The sequence below is a fragment of the Lutzomyia longipalpis genome, chromosome 4 (assembly GCF_024334085.1).
Source record: "Lutzomyia longipalpis isolate SR_M1_2022 chromosome 4, ASM2433408v1".
NCBI classification, from domain to species: domain Eukaryota; kingdom Metazoa; phylum Arthropoda; class Insecta; order Diptera; family Psychodidae; genus Lutzomyia; species Lutzomyia longipalpis.
Genome location: NC_074710.1, coordinates 14,288,094 through 14,306,598, shown reverse-complemented (window position 1 = coordinate 14,306,598; position 18,505 = coordinate 14,288,094). Strand labels below are relative to the sequence as shown.

Genomic DNA, 18,505 nt, shown 5'->3' with positions numbered 1-18,505 from the left:
TACTGTCAAACAAGAAGAAGACGACGTTTCAGAAATAAAAGAAATTTTGACATTGACATTGTTGTGAAATCACTTTAATTTTTATTGAGTTTCCAAAAAAAAACTTATTGTGAAAAAGCCGTAAAAGCCTAAAAACAATGTTTATTAAACAATTTAAAGTGAAAAGTAAAACTGTGCTCCGAAGCAGTGACAGAAATAAACTCTACAACAAAATCGCAGGAAAATATCCCAACTTATCAGATAAAAATTTCTGTTGTATTTTTCCGTCATCTGGGTGTATCTATCATACAAAAATTATTACAAATTCAGGGAGTACAGTTTTAGTTTATTCGGAAAAGAAGCAGCCTATGTTCTTTGAATTAGCAAGTGGAAATATTTATCCTACGGTTTATACCATGTGGCTGGTTGCAGATCTTCTGCCAAAAATAACAACACATCCTTCGGTTTTACCAATCATGGCCAAAGGAGCTAATCTAATGGCACGAGGAGTCGTCAAACAGGGTAAAGGAGTGCAAGCTTGGGGATGTATCAGCCGAGGGGATGTTGTAGCTGTAAACTTAACTTCCAACACACACGTATGCGCTGTGGGAATTTTTTCGCAATCAAGCAATGATTTGTACCTTAACGGTGGAAATGGAGTTTGCGTGGAAATCCTCCATGTATTTGGTGACAAGTTATGGGCTATTGAACCCACAGCATGCTCGCAGATTCCTGTCGGAAAATGCGCTGTACCGGAGCTCACAGAAACCGATTTCCCAGAGCTAGGAGCCGAAAACGCACAACGAAGGATAGATACTGGATCATTGACCAGTAAAGACGATCACATAGAACTTGATAATTCAGTTGGAGTCATAGACGAAGTGGAAGGGACAAATCAAAAAGAGGAACAATCTCCAGATGATGTACTGAAAAAGGCTTTCCTGACTGCTTTAAAATTCGACAGACAGAAACTCACGCTTCCACTACTCACTAGCACTTTCTATGCAAATCATGTGCAAGTTGTAGCTCCAGAGAACTTTAACATTAAGGACACCTCATACAAAAAGTTCACTAAATTTATGCAGCAAATGGTCGAAGAAGGATTTTTAGAGGTGCATGAAGAGAAGAAGGGTATCGAAAAGATCGTATCGATTGATTTTGATCATAAAGAACTTGTGTCTTTTTTTCCAATGCAGAAAAAATCATCTAATATTGATTCAACACCTGCAGATTTACCCATCCAACTTCTAACTGCAATGACAAAACTCTACATTGTTTCAGACGCTACATTTGCTTTTTTTTCCATCTATTCTCATAAAAGCGGAAAGGGCTTACAGGAAAATGAGATAGAGAAACATTTAATGCAGTATGTAAAGAAGAGAAATCTCATCCAGGAAAATGGGAAACTTATCAAACTTGATGAGGTTCTTGCGGGAATCTGCGGGGGTCAGGTCAACTCTTTGGAGAGCTATAATACGGTTTTACAGGATATACTTGCTAAAATGCCGGCTAATTTTGAGATGCGCGCTAAAGAAAGGGACAAAGTACTTAATATTCAGATAAGCCTCAGTACGCGGAAAGGCAACAAAAAGGTCACACTCGTAAGCAATTTAGACTCACATGGCATCTTTATTCCCGATTTTGCTAATCGATGCAAAGTTGGAGTTCAGGCAAGCACAACAGTAATTCAAACGGCCACTGCAAAAGGAGATACTCTTCTCATACAAGGCAATCAAGTTCGCTTTGTTTATAATCTTCTTACTGAAACTTATCGTATTCCCAAAGGAAAGGTATCAGGCTTAGAATTAGCTGGCAAAGAGCCAAAAAAAAATAAAAATAAATAAATGAAGATAAAAAAAATATTGTAAATGTAATAATAAAATGTGTATATTTCTTAGTCAAATGTATTATTTTTATTCCGTCATTTAATAGTAGTAATTTATCAGGATTTTTTGTGTCGTTTTATCGTTATAATATGACCTAACAAATATTCATTACTGTATTTGAAGACACCAAGAAGCTTTTTTTTATTACTATTTTTTAACACCTCAAAATGTTAAAATACAGTAGAGGTCCACATGGGATGTGCATCATATTATTCTTCTTAGATCTAGACCTCTACTGCAAAGTGAACTTCAATTTAATTTATTGTGATGAAAATGCTGTTGAACTGGAACTCATGTTCATTTCACAGCTTGCAGTTACACTGGAGCATGATTCAGTGGCTAAATTAGACGTGGGTGGAAGTCCTGTAAACCAATTGATGAGATTGTGCTCAGATGATTTTGTGCATTTATAGTGATCTGCTAGTAGAGTCTGAGAGAATGCCAAGTGATTGTTATAAGCTTCTGACTCAAGAATTGTATCACGGGACATTCGGTGCAAATCTGTTGAGAAGATTTTGCATTAGATTCATTAAAGATAGGCGATAGAAATTCATTAATAATTTTAACCTTTTAGAATAGCGCTTCCCCATAGTTGGACATGAATATCTGGTATCTTGGAAGCTACCTGCATTGCCGGTGTCACCATATTCATGCTCTCTTTGGAGTTACCAATGCTTAAAAATACATGACTCAAGAGAACTAGAGTACATGCTGTTAAACGATTAAGATCCTCCGAGTTAGCCATTTTGAGTGTCTCACGCAAAAAACGCCTGGAAAAATATTTTTTTTTTATTTACATCTATGTATTTATATAAAAGATGAATCTCATAGAACTTACTTTGCATCATGAAAATTACTTTTATAAAAAGAATTCAGTCCCTGAATGTAGTAGAAACTTCCAAGAAGTGCTTGATTGTGTAATGAATGTGCACTCTCTACTGATATTGCTTCGAGAATTAAACCCAGCTGCTGTTCTCGTTTTGTTCGCAAATACACTATTGCCAGATTAAGATTAGCAAAAAGTTTTAGTTCTCTGTCATGTGTTTCATCAATGCAACTAATAAACTGTCTCTCAGCGTGCTCAAATAAGCTTATAGACATTGAGTAGAGGCCAAGAAGGCAATGTAGCTGAGCCAAATGAGTTACGACTAGTTGACTATTGGGTGATTGTAGGCAAATATCGCGTGCAAAAGCTATTTCCTGTATGGCAATGAACTTATTTCCCATCACTAAACGACACATAATAATATTCTCCATAAGGATTATCTGAAAGACATAGAGGATTGGCTGTTTCTTTGCCTGCTTAAGCTTGTCAATTTGTGACAACGCTTTTTCCGTATACTTCTGTGCCTTATCCATGTATCCAGCCATCATTGAATGAGATACTGTTACCAGATATACGAGAACGTAGAGCTGTTCCTTCGGAAGCCACATTATATTCTCAGTTGTGTTTCCACAACTGGCTACACCTACAGCAGAAAAAAATATCAGGTAAAATGTAAAAAAACTAAATAATAAAATAAATAAATTACCTTCGTCTGAAGGAAAATTTGGTGCCATGATTATCTGAATACTTTGCTGAAGAAGTTTTAGATACGGTTTAACCGTTTTCACCTGTCCAATCACGAGATAGTAGCATACTTGGAGAACAAGAAAAAATACCTTAATGTATTCCTTCTGGTGTAAATTGTGGAGCTGTGTCTCTATAATAGCTCCTGCTAGACTAAGAATAGTTGTAACTTCATTAGTCCTTCGTACAACAATTAAAATCATTGCTTTGCTCAGCATAAAAAGGATTTTCATAAAAACGGCATTGTATTCCTCGCTGACATCAATACCCACAGATAGAAGTTCAGTTGCAAGTATAAATTGTTTGTTTGACGCGTGAAGTTGCTAAAGAAAGTGGATATAATAGCACATTTTTTTGAAAAAGAAGGTTATAATAATAAACTTACAGCAAGCTGAAGAAGCAATCGACTATGCCAGTAAAAATTGGACTGTGAAAGTTCAATTGCCTTTCTAAGAACTTTATTCGATTTCGGGAGCGAGCTGACGTCTTCTTGTTGCTGATATAACTGTGCCAAAAGGCTAGCTGTTACAAATTTTACATCATCAAATGCAACAATATTTTCTGCTAGTGTCCACTGAAATACAAAATATATATTAAATTGGTACAAAATCTCTAAAATTTGGCTTACAAACCGCTTGTTCCAGGTGAAATCGAGCCAAATCATAGTTACTCGTATGGGCCATTAAAAGTTGTCCAATCTGGAGATTCGTTCGAGCTTCTACTTTCTGTGGCGGATGAAGAGAATTTAATGCTTGCAAACATTGTATACTCTTTCGTATTTCCGGTGGATTTGATGTGCGAAAGTATTCAGCCAATCCTAAAAGGGAGATGTAGCAAGAATCCTGTGAAGAAGACATTTTTTCTAATAATGTCACCAACAATGCTATTGTATAATTGAAGTAATATGTTGAAAACAATTTGACGTTCACGCCTCCATACTATGACATTTCTAAAAAAAAATCCCGCTACCACAGAGTCCGATCTTTAGAATATGACATACGACTTTCTGAGGACATGTTATATGACATTTATATGATATGTCTTATTTATCAATTTCATGCAAAAAAAATTGATTAGGAGGGAAAATTTTATGTTTCTGAGCCTTTTTAAGAACCTAGAATGTTTTTAGGCATTTTTTCTATTTTCTAACGAAAAAATTGCCCATTTTTGCAATTAAAGATTAAAGATATCTCATATGACTGACATATAACGTGTCATAAGACTATTGTGTGACATGTCTTACTATTAACGATGTATTAAGGATTTTATCAGTTTTATCAATTTTATGTTTTAGAGAAGAAATTCTATTTTTAGACTTTTAGATGCGTTTATATAGTTTTCCTCGTTTTTTGAAATAGACAATTTGGAAAAATAATGTAAAAATGGGTTTTCCGCCTTTCTACGCGGCGCTAGTGTTTGAGGAAAAAAGTGCAGAGATGTTGGAACGCTGACGCTGTGACGAAAATTCACAATTTTTGGTGGAAAAAAGCATTGTAAGTATGGTTTTCTACTATTACCTTGTACTACACATATAATAAGTAATAGAATGATTGCGTTGTGGAAGATAAACTAATATCCAAGATATTTTCATAAAAATCCTAAATATTTTTTCTCTTCCTTTTAGGTTATGATTATTTCTTCTTTCCGGACTGTAAAACTACACCAAAGTACTCCGGAAAATACTTAATATCATGTAAGCAACCTTTCCTCTAACTTTTTCAGATTTTCATTGCATTTTTTTCAAACAAATAATTAGTTTTGTAAAGAAAAATTTGATTTTTTTTTCTATTTTAGGGTGATGTCTTTTAATTCCAGGACTATCTAGATGTAGATTGCATGCGTAATGCCGTACATGAATCTTAATCCGACAGTAAGGTGAAAAAAAAGGTCTAGCAAGAGCAGAAGCCGGAGCAACAGAAGCAGCAAGTTGACGAATGTGGTAAATACATTAAGATGAAGGAAGCTGCTCAGGAGACAGTTGAAACGCCTTCGATGCCTGAGACGCAGGAAGAGAAGAAGCCAGAATCGACCACTGATGACAACAATAATTGAAGAGAGCCTGAAGGAATTGGGTGACCAGCAAAAAATTCTGGACAGGCAGAATTCTCTAAGGACAATTGTTGTCGTTTACTTCAAGACAATTTTCTATACCATCGTGTGAGGGATGTCAACATTCGATGTGATCTTGCGGAACAGAACTTCGACATGACAAAGTTGCAGGACATCTAGATGAAGGAGCAACGCGATGGTATTAAAGATGCCATTGCAGGGCAGCTGAAACTCAAGGAGGATGATGAGAAGGAGTTAACGGATCTCCTTGATTGTCATTTTGATCCGGAGAAGCAGCCAATTAGGTCAGTGTCCCGGAAGACAAACAAGAGACGCTTCCAGAGCAGATAAACTTTGAGGATTTCACGTAAGTTTCTGTGAAAGATTTTTTTTAGAAAAAAATTTATTCTTAAGAACTTTTGAGAACTTCAAGAAATTCAAAGTGAAAGAACAGAACTCTTGAGTTAATTTGTTGAAAAAGAAAGATCTTTTTCTCTTTAAAGAATTCTTGAATAGAGAGTGAGATAAGTTTGTTACTAAATATTTAGGACTTTTCATTGAATTATTTTTAAACAAATAATTATTAGTTTTGTAATGAAAAATTTGATTTCCTTCCTATTTTAGGGTGACGCGTAATGCTGTACGAGAATCTCAATCCGACAGTAAGGTGAAAAGGGAAGGTCAAGAGCAGAAGCCGGAGCAACAGAAGCAGCAAGTTGCGGAAGGTGGTGAACCCAATAAGGTGGAGAAAGCTGCTCAGGAGACAGTTGAAACGCCTTCGATGCCTGAGACGCAGGAAGAGAAGAAGCCAGAATCGACCACTGATGCCAGTTGTGAAGGAAGCAACAACGGTGAAGGTGCAAACAGGTGTCTTTCACTGTGTTATCACGAGAATGGCAACGACAATTGAAGAGAACCGCCAGGAAGACAATTTTCTATACCATCGTGTGAGGGATGTCAACATTCAAAAGGTAAAGACATCTAGTTTTATCAAAATAAGTAAAGAATATGATTGAGTTCAGAAGGGTAGGAAATTAATTTGTTTCGACTTAGAAAGAACTAATTCAACTTCTATAGGATACCACTCAAGCTTGTTTTATATTTAAAATAAATTGATAAAAAAATTTTATGAATTTCAGAGAGATAAGTTTGTTCCTAAATATTTGTCTAAAAATTCGATACTAAAAAAACCTTACTGTACAAAATTCTATCTTAAAATTTCTTTAGCTGCAATTCAACGTATTATTAATATCTTTGTGATTTCCCTTATTTCAGTTTTTTTTAAAACTACTTTTAACTTATTTTACGATAATAATATAAATCTCCATTAATGATTGTTACTTGAACGAATTAACGAATTTTTTTTCTTTATAGCTGCCCAGGTGCTTCCATGTTTGTCTTCAAGTTACCAAATGGTGAGAATATTCTTCACACAGGAGATTTTCGGGCTGGAAATGTTTCCAATTCTACCTCGATACAACGTAAGTTAAAAGAACTTTAATTATTATTATTATTTTAAATGCAACCCATCCAAAAAATAACATAAAATCAACAATAAAATGAGCATGATCAGAAATACTGCAAATTATCTATATAGCATATTTCCTGAAATGATTGTTTGTGGAAACGGCAGGGCCGATGGTGATAAAATGGAGGTAGAAGGCCTCAATATGGATCTACCTGCTGAAGGTTCAGATAAAGGGTTTTTTTTTATATTAAAAATATTTCGGGGGTACTATATTATTCAGCCCCCCTCCCTCTCCCGACTAATATCACATATTATAGATTTAAATGGAATTTGCTCACACGGGTTTGGGGGCTCAGGTTTGGTTTTTTATGCACATCTACCTATATAATAAAGAAAGGTAATCGTATCTATACAGTTCCTTATATCAGGTGGTTTCCAGTGGCCGTATCCATTTTCCCCCCAAAGCCCCCCTTCAGGTAGCCCCCATTCTAAGGTTCATGCATTTTTTTGCGAATTTTTGGGATTTTATAAGTGACTCTTTTGGGATTTATAAGTGGCTCTAATATGGGTGGCCCCTGTGGCGCCACCAGACAGCCACCACACGGTCAGGTGACATACAAATGGGGAATAAATCGTGACCGGTCACTGTGACGTCCCCTCTGTGGATGGCTCGTGGCTACGGCGCAAGCATCCAGAAAAATTTCCCACAAAAATATCCCAAAAATATTCTTTCAAAATATATTTCTACAACATACATAGAGGGCATGGCGATGGTATATTCCCTCATGAAATATACAATAATATGTCAAAGAATTATCATAACTTTGTAATCAGATTTTCGGGGTATCAACCATTCAGAAATAAATGCGATATCCACTTTACGTCTTGAAATTTAATGAATAATCTCAAAATGCGGGTCCTAAATGTAATTTTATTAATTAAATGATTTAAAATTGACGATTTTTAGGGTAAAATAATAAAATTGCAAAATATTGATCAAAACCTAAACTAAACCCTTTTAGAAGGGTCCTGACATTGTTTTATGCCAATAAATGTCCAGGATTATAAAGAAAATAAGATTATTTGTAATGATATTTTTCCACGTGCTTCATATGGGCTAAATAGGGAACCATTGCAAACATTATTCTCGTAGGCTTACGTAAAATAGATAGCTATTGCAAAGACTAAAAACTGAAAATACGCTGTTTTCGAGACTTTAAATAATATGAATTTTCTGCAAACAAAATGAATTCATATATTTTACTGTGCGTCTGGAAAGTTTAAGAGTTTTTTTGCAAAACATTTGGGTATTTCCAATATTAACATATGCATTGATGCCCAAGTGCTGCTCGAATTGCTACCTGGAGCATAATCTTTTAGTTTTCCCTACTAAGCCTTTCGGCAGTACAATACCATAAAACCAATTTATTACCTGCAATTGTCTCAACTAAAGGAAAATACTTACAGTAATATTTGTGTTAAAATTTTTACCTATATTCATACCTAAGATTAAGATTGAAAATTACGTTTAACATGTTATTTAGTAGGTGCGGTAAAACATATTTTTTTCTCTCTTGAACGTACTTAAATATCGATTGAGTGGTTTTTATTTTAAAGATAATTTATTTTCTGACTAAAAAATGAATAACTATGATTTTTGGTTTGAACGATCACAAAAAATATAATTAGTAATTAAAGAGAGCATTGATAAAATGGAATTAAAAACGCGAAAAATTTAATAAAGTATCTTCGGATAATTTTTAATTATTTAAATTAATGTAAAAGCATATTTTAATTCAAAAATATAAAAATATTTTTTTCTAATATTTTTATTTTAAACTCATTTGGCATTGATCTCCCGGAGAATCATTGATCTTGTGAGTGAGAAGCATCGCTGTGACGTCATGCACTTCTTAGGATCGCTGTGGCCGTGTGGTGACCGCGTAGTGGCCGTCCACGTGGTTCGCGCACCGCTTGCGGATATATATTTGTTTCACTTTTCTATCCTTGTCTCCCTAATGCGTTTTGGGTCTGTCACCAAGTAATCTTCTCTAATGTGTAAGAAGAGTATAGGAATATGACGTTTATGTGCCTCTCTTTCACACAAAAATATCTCAACATAACTAGCGCCGCGGTGGTGGCTCAAAAAATTATTTTGGGAAATTTCCCAAAGTAGGAGCCACAGGGCGGCCACGAACCAAAAAAAAGGGGACCCCCTGTGACTATACATTTGTGGCTGATTAAAAAAAATTTTTTTTCTTTATATTTTAGATAAAATGATATTTATCAGTTGTTATCAACATACTAAAGATGCCCAGATATTTTATTTTCAAGAAAAAGCTAAAAAACTGCTAATATTCCACATAAATTGTAAACGTCTCGTCCCCGCTGTGGCTGCTCTGGGACCCTCTCGTGACCGTTTTTACAAAAATGTTTAATTCTCTTAAAATTCTATACTTTTCCGATTGATATCGATTTTTAAGTAATCTCTATTTGAAATTATAAAGTTTCTGTTACATTAAATTGGTGTTAAATACGTGAAATACGATTTTCAAGATTCATTGAATTCTGCATGGTCACAATTTGCAACCATTCGTGGGTCCCCTGTGGCCGCCAATTTCGGTCACGGCAAAAACTGAAAGAGCCACGAATTGGGACTGTCTGGTGGCGCTACTGTGGATCCCCGTAGCAGCCACAGGAGCCACAGCCACAAGAGGCTAGCTGGGTACTGCAACTCATGGTTATAACGAGTGATTTTAAAAGCTTTTTTGCAACCCTTTATTTTAATCCTTTGAAACAAAACTTAGGTATAAAATGATTAATTTTAAAACTTTTTGCAGATATTTATCATCTCAAACAATCTTGCCCAGTCAGGATGAAAATATTGATATGGCTATAGAGGAGCCTTCTTTCTTCTATTTTCTTACGAAAAAAATGCTAATTTTTGCAATCGGAGGTTAGAGATATCTTATATGCCTACATATAACGTGTCATAAGACTTTTGTATGTCATGTCTTACGTATGTTTTCTGGATTTTATCAATTTTATGCAAAAAATTATGTTTTAGAGATTAACTTTTTAACCCTGAATTTGTGTTGTGTTAGTAGAAAATTATTTTTCTGAGCTACCCTGTGATTCATTTGCGGGAAGAATTATTCATTCCTCAGTGAAAAATCTGCGATTCCCAGAAATTATTTGGGTCAATTTTTGTGAATTACGGGAATTCGCAGAGTAATTTTTTTTTTAATTTTTTATAATAGCTTTTGCTACTTTCATTTTTTTTTTTCAAATCTTTTATTTGCACTTTGAAAGATTTTTTTTCTTTTCCGCGTTTTCTTTTTTTTTTATTAGAAGAGAGATGGGTTTTGTATTTTATTCCGAATCTTTATAATTTTGCGGAATTCTTTTAAATTAAATTTTTGCTGAATTTAGAACCTTTCTAGGGATGAACGGGAAACATTTAGCGACAGTTTTTTCCCTATAACCTCTAGCCGCGAAAGTGCGGAACAATTTAATAAAATTTAAAAATTACTAAGAGCCTTTTTGGGGACGAATGGAAAGCATTCTGTGGCAAATGTTTTCCCCCCAAAACCTCTAGTTTTTCTTGCATAACCAGAATGAATGAAAAGGTCAAAACGAATGTTATCGACAGGCCTTTTCCCTGGGAAATGCATCAGAAATTAATAATATTTTACAATTTTCTTTCTTTTTTTTTATTATAATTTTTTCCTTAATTATTGGTGATATTTTCTGACATTTTGTGCTCGTATGTGTGGTTTAATTCAGCCCCTTCACTCACACCTTATCTACCCTTTAAGCCTTTTAAGCGCTGCCAATTTACGTTCATTTTCTTTCTTATTAAATTTTAATTTATTTCAAATCACAATTTATTTTCTTTATTTTTTTTTCCTCAATATCTTCCTGATTCTTGATCTTGCCTTTTATGTAATTGATCGTTCAGGTACTATCGCTTTAATTTATTTTTGCAAGGATATCTGATAGGAAGAGTTTTGCATTCTCTTTCAATTCCATCTGCTTAATGGTAGTTACTGATATCCTTGGTAAGCTTTTCTTTGTATAGCACGAGACCTCTCGCGTCCATTGCGACTTTATTATGGTTCTTTAGCAACCCCCCCCCCCCCCCCGCGGGAAGATCAGCTTTGTCTGATTTTTCGGTGAAAATTCTTTTCTTTATAAAGATTTTCCGGGAAATTATCGGGATTCGTCCTGAAGTTTCACTGTGGTTCTTGGAACGAGATGTTGACTGTGTTCCCTCCTTCCAGATCCAACCGAATACCCTTGAGATGGTGGACCTTGTTGTCTCTTTTCTCATTCTTCAGGTGTGGATTTTCCGCCCAAGTTTTGGCTCGTGTGGAACTCAATGTCTTTTCCAAGAGTTTAATTTTGTTAACTCTTTCCTTTCTAGATTCCTCTGCCATATTATCCTGCAACTTTATTTTTGTATTTTAATTTCTTCTTCATAAGCAGTTAGTTCGATTATGTTGGGCGCCATAAATATATACCAACCCTCCCATTGAAAGACAGGGTGGTTATATTTAAAATGATTTTGTGGTGTTTTATTTTATAATTAATTTTTGTTCGTGAAATATTAAAAGAAAATTTGAAACTAAAATTATAAGTGACCCATGAAATATTGAACATTGTTTTTTCACCTTTGAAACGAATCGATTCTTCTAAAGAGCTCTCGCGTGTAAAAATTCCTCAAAAATTGTGAAAAAGACTTTAAAAATATAAAAAACTATTAAAATAAGTGAATTAGTGAAAGACGTGATACATGCAATTAGTGGTGAGTCTACATTTTTATTACAATTTTTATAAATAATTAAGTTTTTAATCTTTGTGTTTGTATAATTTATTATACACATAATTTGTTATTTTTGCAATCGGAGGTTAGAGATATCTCATATGACTTACGTATAACGTGTCATAAGACATGTTAATAAGTATGTTTTATGGATTTTATCAATTTTATGCAAAAATTTATGTTTTAGAGATGAAATTCTATTTTCTTGACCTTTATATAAGACTTTTTGATGCATTTATATAGTTTTTCTCCTTTTTCTGAAAGAAAATTTGGAAAAATAAAAATTATGTGCAAAATTGGTGTTTCCGCAAAATTTCGGCACGGCGCTAGTGTTTGTGAAAAAAAAGTGCAAAAAAGGTGAAACGCTGATGCTGTGAAGGCCCTATGGATATGATGTGCGCGGCCGTAAAATATTAAAACAAAAAAAAATCACAATTTTTTGTGGAAATTGGCAATGTAAGTATGTTTTTCTTTTATTATCTTGTATATAATAAGATGATTGTGTGATGGAAGATAAACTGATAAGAGAAGAAGCCAGAATCGACCACTGATGCCAGTTGTGAAGGAAGCAACAACGGTGAAGGTGCAAACAGGTGTCTTTCACTGTGTTATCACGAGAATGGCAACGACAATTGAAGAAAACCGCCAGGAAGACAATTTTCTATACCATCGTGTGAGGGATGTCAACATTCGATGTGACCTTGTGGAACAGAACTTCGGCATGACAAAGTTGCAGGACATCTAGAGGAAGGAGCAACGCGGTGGTATTAAAGATGCCATTGCAGGGCTGCGGGAACTCAAGGAGGATGACAAGAAGGAATTAACGGATCTCCTTGATTGTCATTTCTGATCCGGAGAAGCAGCCAATTAAGTCAGTGTCCCGGAAGACAAACAAGAGACGCTTCCAGAGCAGATAAACTTTGAGGATTTCACGTAAGTTTCTGTGAAAGATTTTTCTATTTTGAGAAATTTCATTTTTGAAATTTATTTGTAAGAACTTTTGAGTAGGTATCTTCAAAGTGAAAGAAAAGAATTCTTGAGTTAATTTGTTGAGAAAAAAATTCTAAAGAATTCTTGAATAGAGAGTGAGATAAGTTTGGTACTAAATATTTAGGACTTTAGACTTTTCATTGAATTACAGTGGGACCCCAGTACAACGACTGCTTGGTTATACTACTCTCGCGCATTGATAATAATGAGTGTGAAGAGTACATCCGAGTGGTCGTTGTACTGGGGTCCCACTGTATTATTATTAAAATAATTAATTTTGTAATTTCAAATTTTGATTTTTTTTTTCTATTTTAGGGTGATGCGTAATGCCGTACTTGAATCTCAATCCGACAGTAAGGTGAAAAGGGAAGGTCAAGAGCAGAAGCCGGAGCAACAGAAGCAGCAAGTTGAGGAAGGTGGTGAACCCAATAAGGTGGAGAAAGCTGCTCAGGAGACAGTTGAAACGCCTTCGATGCCTGAGACGCAGGAAGAGAAGAAGCCAGAATCGACCACTGATGCCAGTTGTGAAGGAAGCAACAACGGTGAAGGTGCAAACAGGTGTCTTTCACTGTGTTATCACGAGAATGGCAACGACAATTGAAGAGAACCGCCAGGAAGACAATTTTCTATACCATCGTGTGAGGGATGTCAACATTCAAAAGGTAAAGACATCTAGTTTTATCAAAATAAGTAAAGAATATGATTGAGTTCAGAAGGGTAGGAAATTAATTTGTTTCGACTTAGAAAGAACTAATTCAACTTCTATAGGATACCACTCAAGCTTGTTTTATATTTAAAATAAATTGATAAAAAAATTTTATGAATTTCAGAGAGATAAGTTTGTTCCTAAATATTTGTCTAAAAATTCGATACTAAAAAAACCTTACTGTACAAAATTCTATCTTAAAATTTCTTTAGCTGCAATTCAACGTATTATTAATATCTTTGTGATTTCCCTTATTTCAGTTTTTTTTAAAACTACTTTTAACTTATTTTACGATAATAATATAAATCTCCATTAATGATTGTTACTTGAACGAATTAACGAATTTTTTTTCTTTATAGCTGCCCAGGTGCTTCCATGTTTGTCTTCAAGTTACCAAATGGTGAGAATATTCTTCACACAGGAGATTTTCGGGCTGGAAATGTTTCCAATTCTACCTCGATACAACGTAAGTTAAAAGAACTTTAATTATTATTATTATTTTAAATGCAACCCATCCAAAAATTAACATAAAATCAACTATAAAATGAGCATGATCAGAAATACTGCAAATTATCTATATAGCATATTTCCTGAAATGATTGTTTGTGGAAACGGCAGGGCCGATGGTGATAAAATGGAGGTAGAAGGCCTCAATATGGATCTACCTGCTGAAGGTTCAGATAAAGGGTTTTTTTTTATATTAAAAATATTTCGGGGGTACTATATTATTCAGCCCCCCTCCCTCTCCCGACTAATATCACATATTATAGATTTAAATGGAATTTGCTCACACGGGTTTGGGGGCTCAGGTTTGGTTTTTTATGCACATCTACCTATATAATAAAGAAAGGTAATCGTATCTATACAGTTCCTTATATCAGGTGGTTTCCAGTGGCCGTATCCATTTTCCCCCCAAAGCCCCCCTTCAGGTAGCCCCCATTATAAGGTTCATGCATTTTTTTGCGAATTTTTGGGATTTTACAAGTGACTCTTTTGGGATTTATAAGTGGCTCTAATCTACTTATAAACCATCATATTTTTTTTCACTAAAATTTGCGCTGAGCGCAACAAATCCCCGCGAAGCGGGGTGGGGAAAATTAGAGCGAAGCGACAATTTACCTCGTCATAATATAATTTTTATATGCTACTGCAACTCATGGTTATAACGAGTGATTTTAAAAGCTTTTTTGCAACCCTTTTTTTTAATCCTTTGAAACAAAACTTAGGTATAAAATGATTAATTTTAAAACTTTTTGCAGATATTTATCATCTCAAACAATCTTGCCCAGTCAGGATGAAAATATTGATATGGCTATAGAGGAGCCTTCTTTCTTCTATTTTCTTACGAAAAAAATGCTAATTTTTGCAATCGGAGGTTAGAGATATCTTATATGCCTACATATAACGTGTCATAAGACTTTTGTATGTCATGTCTTACGTATGTTTTCTGGATTTTATCAATTTTATGCAAAAAAATTATGTTTTAGAGATTAACTTTTTAACCCTGAATTTGTGTTGTGTTAGTAGAAAATTATTTTTCTGAGCTACCCTGTGATTCATTTGCGGGAAGAATTATTCATTCCTCAGTGAAAAATCTGCGATTCCCAGAAATTATTTGGCTCAATTTTTGTGAATTACGGGAATTCGCAGAGTAATTTTTTTTTTAATTTTTTATAATAGCTTTTGCTACTTTCATTTTTTTTTTTCAAATCTTTTATTTGCACTTTGAAAGATTTTTTTTCTTTTCCGCGTTTTCTTTTTTTTTATTAGAAGAGAGATGGGTTTTGTATTTTATTCCGAATCTTTATAATTTTGCGGAATTCTTTTAAATTAAATTTTTGCTGAATTTAGAACCTTTCTAGGGATGAACGGGAAACATTTAGCGACAGTTTTTTCCCTATAACCTCTAGCCGCGAAAGTGCGGAACAATTTAATAAAATTTAAAAATTACTAAGAGCCTTTTTGGGGACGAATGGAAAGCATTCTGTGGCAAATGTTTTCCCCCCAAAACCTCTAGTTTTTCTTGCATAACCAGAATGAATGAAAAGGTCAAAACGAATGTTATCGACAGGCCTTTTCCCTGGGAAATGCATCAGAAATTAATAATATTTTACAATTTTCTTTCTTTTTTTTTATTATAATTTTTTCCTTAATTATTGGTGATATTTTCTGACATTTTGTGCTCGTATGTGTGGTTTAATTCAGCCCCTTCACTCACACCTTATCTACCCTTTAAGCCTTTTAAGCGCTGCCAATTTACGTTCATTTTCTTTCTTATTAAATTTTAATTTATTTCAAATCACAATTTATTTTCTTTATTTTTTTTCCTCAATATCTTCCTGATTCTTGATCTTGCCTTTTATGTAATTGATCGTTCAGGTACTATCGCTTTAATTTATTTTTGCAAGGATATCTTCTTCTTCTTCTGCACTTTAAATTGTACGGCTGTTGGATTCCTTCCGGATCCATATAGCCAAATTTCACCACTTTTTTTTTTTCACTAAATTATCTTTTGTTAAATTATTATTTTTTTTAATGTTTTCACTTGGGTAATGATTTATTGTAGCGAATCACACTTTTTCACTTTTCGAGACCAGACTATATCCCAAAGGGATAGTCAAAATATCTCGAGGATTTATAATTTAACATTTGTCACTTTTATGTAATTTAGGAAATCCAGGTGTGTTTTATTGTTCATTTTTTTGATTAGGTCTTTTAATGTGGAGAATTGAAGAATATTATGTGATTGTCTTTGTGTGGTATATTTTTTACACTTAAGGATCAAATGCTCGGAATCCTCCACTTCATTGCATGTGGTGCATAGATTATTTTGTTCAACTTTTATTAAATGGAGGAATTTCTTATCTAGACAATGTCCGCTCCTTAGTCTTGATATCATTTTTATTTTGTTATTGTCCAGTTTTTTGCCCTTACACCACATATTGCTATTGAGGGTACCATTTCTTATTTCAAAATTGAACTTCCCTTTACTCTCACTTATAACACAATAGTCTCTCTCCCACTTTTCCCAACACAATTCTTTGCACATTTTAACTCCTTCCCTTACCGAAATTTCATTATAAAATAAATCTCCACTATTTGCTGCATCTTTTGCTATTCCGTCTGCCACTTCATTCCCTATCAGCCCAATGTGACCTGGGATCCATTGGATTGTGACGTCGATGGCATTCACTCTAATGAGATTTTTTATTTTATTTTCATAAAATTTATCACTGGGATTTTTTAGTGAGGCACATGCACTTTTTGAATCTGTTAGTACTACGATTTTGGGACTATTAAGTGATATACTTTGATCAATTGCTAAGTAGATGGCTATCAGCTCGGTTTCTTTTATGGATATTCTATGATTCACTTTATATTTTAATTTTATGTCTCTATCTTTGAAGAATATTCCTACACCTCTGTTGTTTTCTTGTATAGAACCGTCCGTATAAATTTTTTCACAATCAGCATACTTCGAGATGGTAGCCAGAGCCATTCTTTTTAATGCATCGTTGCTTGTTTGGGCTTTTCTCAGGTTTCCTTCAATTTCTGTAGAAATTTTTAGTCTTGATGGTATTTCTTCTGGATTTTGCAATAATGCTATATCTTGGAGATGCTTTTGTGTTTCCTCTATGTGGATGGTTTGAGGTATTTTAGCTGAGTTCAATCCGAGTGATTTCCTTTTTGCTATATACTTTGCTGTAGCAAGTTCAAAGTCGAGTTGTACTGGTAATTGTCCTGTTTCCGCTAAAATTACGTTGATTGGTGTTGACTTTGTGTATCCCATAATCGCTCGTAGTCCTTGATTTGCAATAATTTGTAGTGGATTCTTAATGTATTTTTCATAATTTGTCTTATTGTGGTCGTAGAAAGCAGGAGAGCCAAATAGGATGCGGGATTTAATAAGTGCTGTGTAGACATTCATGAGAACTTGTGGGTGCGCCCCGCCGTTGAATTTACTCAGTATTTTTAGCATGTTTATGTATGGTTTACAATTTTCTTTTAAAGTTCTAATATGAGATTTAAAGTTGAGTTTATCATCTAAATGTATTCCTAATATCCTTTGAGTGATAACTCTTTCTAAGATAGTGTTTTGGAAACTTATTGTATAATTGTTATTTAGACTGCTTCTATCAAAAACTATATAACTACATTTCTCAGGATTTAGGTTTAAACATATCTCATTTAGTTTTTCATTAAATTGGTCAATAAACTTATTAGCGTTAACAAATAATTCGTGTGTGTTTTTTCCAGAGACTATCAAAGATATATCATCCGCAAATTGCATAACTTGACATTCTTCTGTATTCATACTGTGTAATTCTGCTGTATAAATATTGAACAAAATCGGGCTTAACTTGCTACCTTGTGGTAAACCAGAACTTGTGTTGATCTTAACTGAATGTTCATCGTTTTCTAGTATTATTTTTCTATTGGTTAGAAATTCTTTTATCCAATTAACAATTTCTAAAGGAATTTTTTTGCTTTTCATCTTATTTATGAGAATGTTTATGTTGACTCTATCAAAAGCTTTACTTATATCAGTCACAATTATTAGAACTTTTCTTTTTAATTTCTTATTGTGTCTTATAGTTTCTAATGTTTTTAAAATATAATCATTTATACTTCTATTTTTAACAAAACCAAAGACATTTTCAGGCAGTAAATTGTTGTTTTTCAAAAATTCATTTAGCATATTTTTCACGACTGCATTAAATAATTTTGCTATATTATTTATAAGTGATATTGGCCTATAATTTTCTACATTTGTGCTATCTTTGTTGGGTTTTGGTATTGCTATAACTTTTATTTCTTTCCATTGCGATGGTACTATTTGTTTTGTCCATGTATCATTGAATATTTTCACTATATGATTTATATATTGTGTTGGTAAAATTTTGAGTATGCTATTGGAAATTTTGCTTAAGCCTGGAGCTGAGTGATTATTTTGCGATATAATATTAGAAATACTTTCGTATGTACAAAATTCATAATTAATATTGACAATTTCATTTTGATTTACAGTTTC

General features: G+C 33.8%; 2 protein-coding genes and 2 long non-coding RNA genes across 4 annotated transcripts; 3 read left to right on the top strand and 1 right to left on the bottom strand.

The window, feature by feature from the left end:
- Window positions 1-12: 12 nt before the first annotated feature.
- LOC129796617 (eukaryotic translation initiation factor 2D) lies at window positions 13-1,882 on the top strand. The gene is made up of 2 exons (XM_055838705.1): window positions 13-1,091; window positions 1,176-1,882. The coding sequence occupies exons 1-2, from the start codon at window positions 138-140 to the stop codon at window positions 1,821-1,823; spliced, it is 1,602 nt and encodes a 533-aa protein (XP_055694680.1). The 5' UTR covers window positions 13-137; the 3' UTR covers window positions 1,824-1,882.
- LOC129796613 (MAU2 chromatid cohesion factor homolog) lies at window positions 1,870-4,399 on the bottom strand. The gene is made up of 6 exons (XM_055838699.1): window positions 4,068-4,399; window positions 3,821-4,009; window positions 3,398-3,758; window positions 2,704-3,334; window positions 2,433-2,635; window positions 1,870-2,366 (listed from the first exon to the last, which is right to left on the bottom strand). The coding sequence occupies exons 1-6, from the start codon at window positions 4,290-4,292 to the stop codon at window positions 2,125-2,127; spliced, it is 1,851 nt and encodes a 616-aa protein (XP_055694674.1). The 5' UTR covers window positions 4,293-4,399; the 3' UTR covers window positions 1,870-2,124.
- Window positions 4,400-4,707: 308 nt separating this feature from the next.
- Window positions 4,708-7,388, top strand: LOC129796627 (uncharacterized). The gene is made up of 5 exons (XR_008751246.1): window positions 4,708-4,928; window positions 5,060-5,128; window positions 5,230-5,851; window positions 6,109-6,455; window positions 6,859-7,388. It is a non-coding gene; the product is annotated as an uncharacterized LOC129796627 (long non-coding RNA).
- Window positions 7,389-9,684: 2,296 nt separating this feature from the next.
- LOC129796628 (uncharacterized) lies at window positions 9,685-13,995 on the top strand. Its single transcript, XR_008751247.1, has 3 exons — window positions 9,685-12,710; window positions 13,083-13,429; window positions 13,833-13,995. It is a non-coding gene; the product is annotated as an uncharacterized LOC129796628 (long non-coding RNA).
- Window positions 13,996-18,505: the final 4,510 nt, after the last annotated feature.

Excerpts from the sequence above, each read along its gene's own strand:
- LOC129796617 (XM_055838705.1), top strand. The coding sequence starts at position 138 with ATGTTTATTAAACAATTTAAAGTGAAAAGTAAAACTGTGCTCCGAAGC. Across the intron at positions 1,092-1,175 it reads TCGAAGAAGGATTTTTAGAG|AAAAAATCATCTAATATTGA; the intron begins GTGCATGAAGAG and ends TTTCCAATGCAG.
- LOC129796613 (XM_055838699.1), bottom strand. The coding sequence starts at position 4,292 with ATGTCTTCTTCACAGGATTCTTGCTACATCTCCCTTTTAGGATTGGCT. Across the intron at positions 3,759-3,820 it reads GATTGCTTCTTCAGCTTGCT|CAACTTCACGCGTCAAACAA; the intron begins GTAAGTTTATTA and ends CACTTTCTTTAG. Across the intron at positions 2,636-2,703 it reads AGTAATTTTCATGATGCAAA|GCGTTTTTTGCGTGAGACAC; the intron begins GTAAGTTCTATG and ends ATATTTTTCCAG.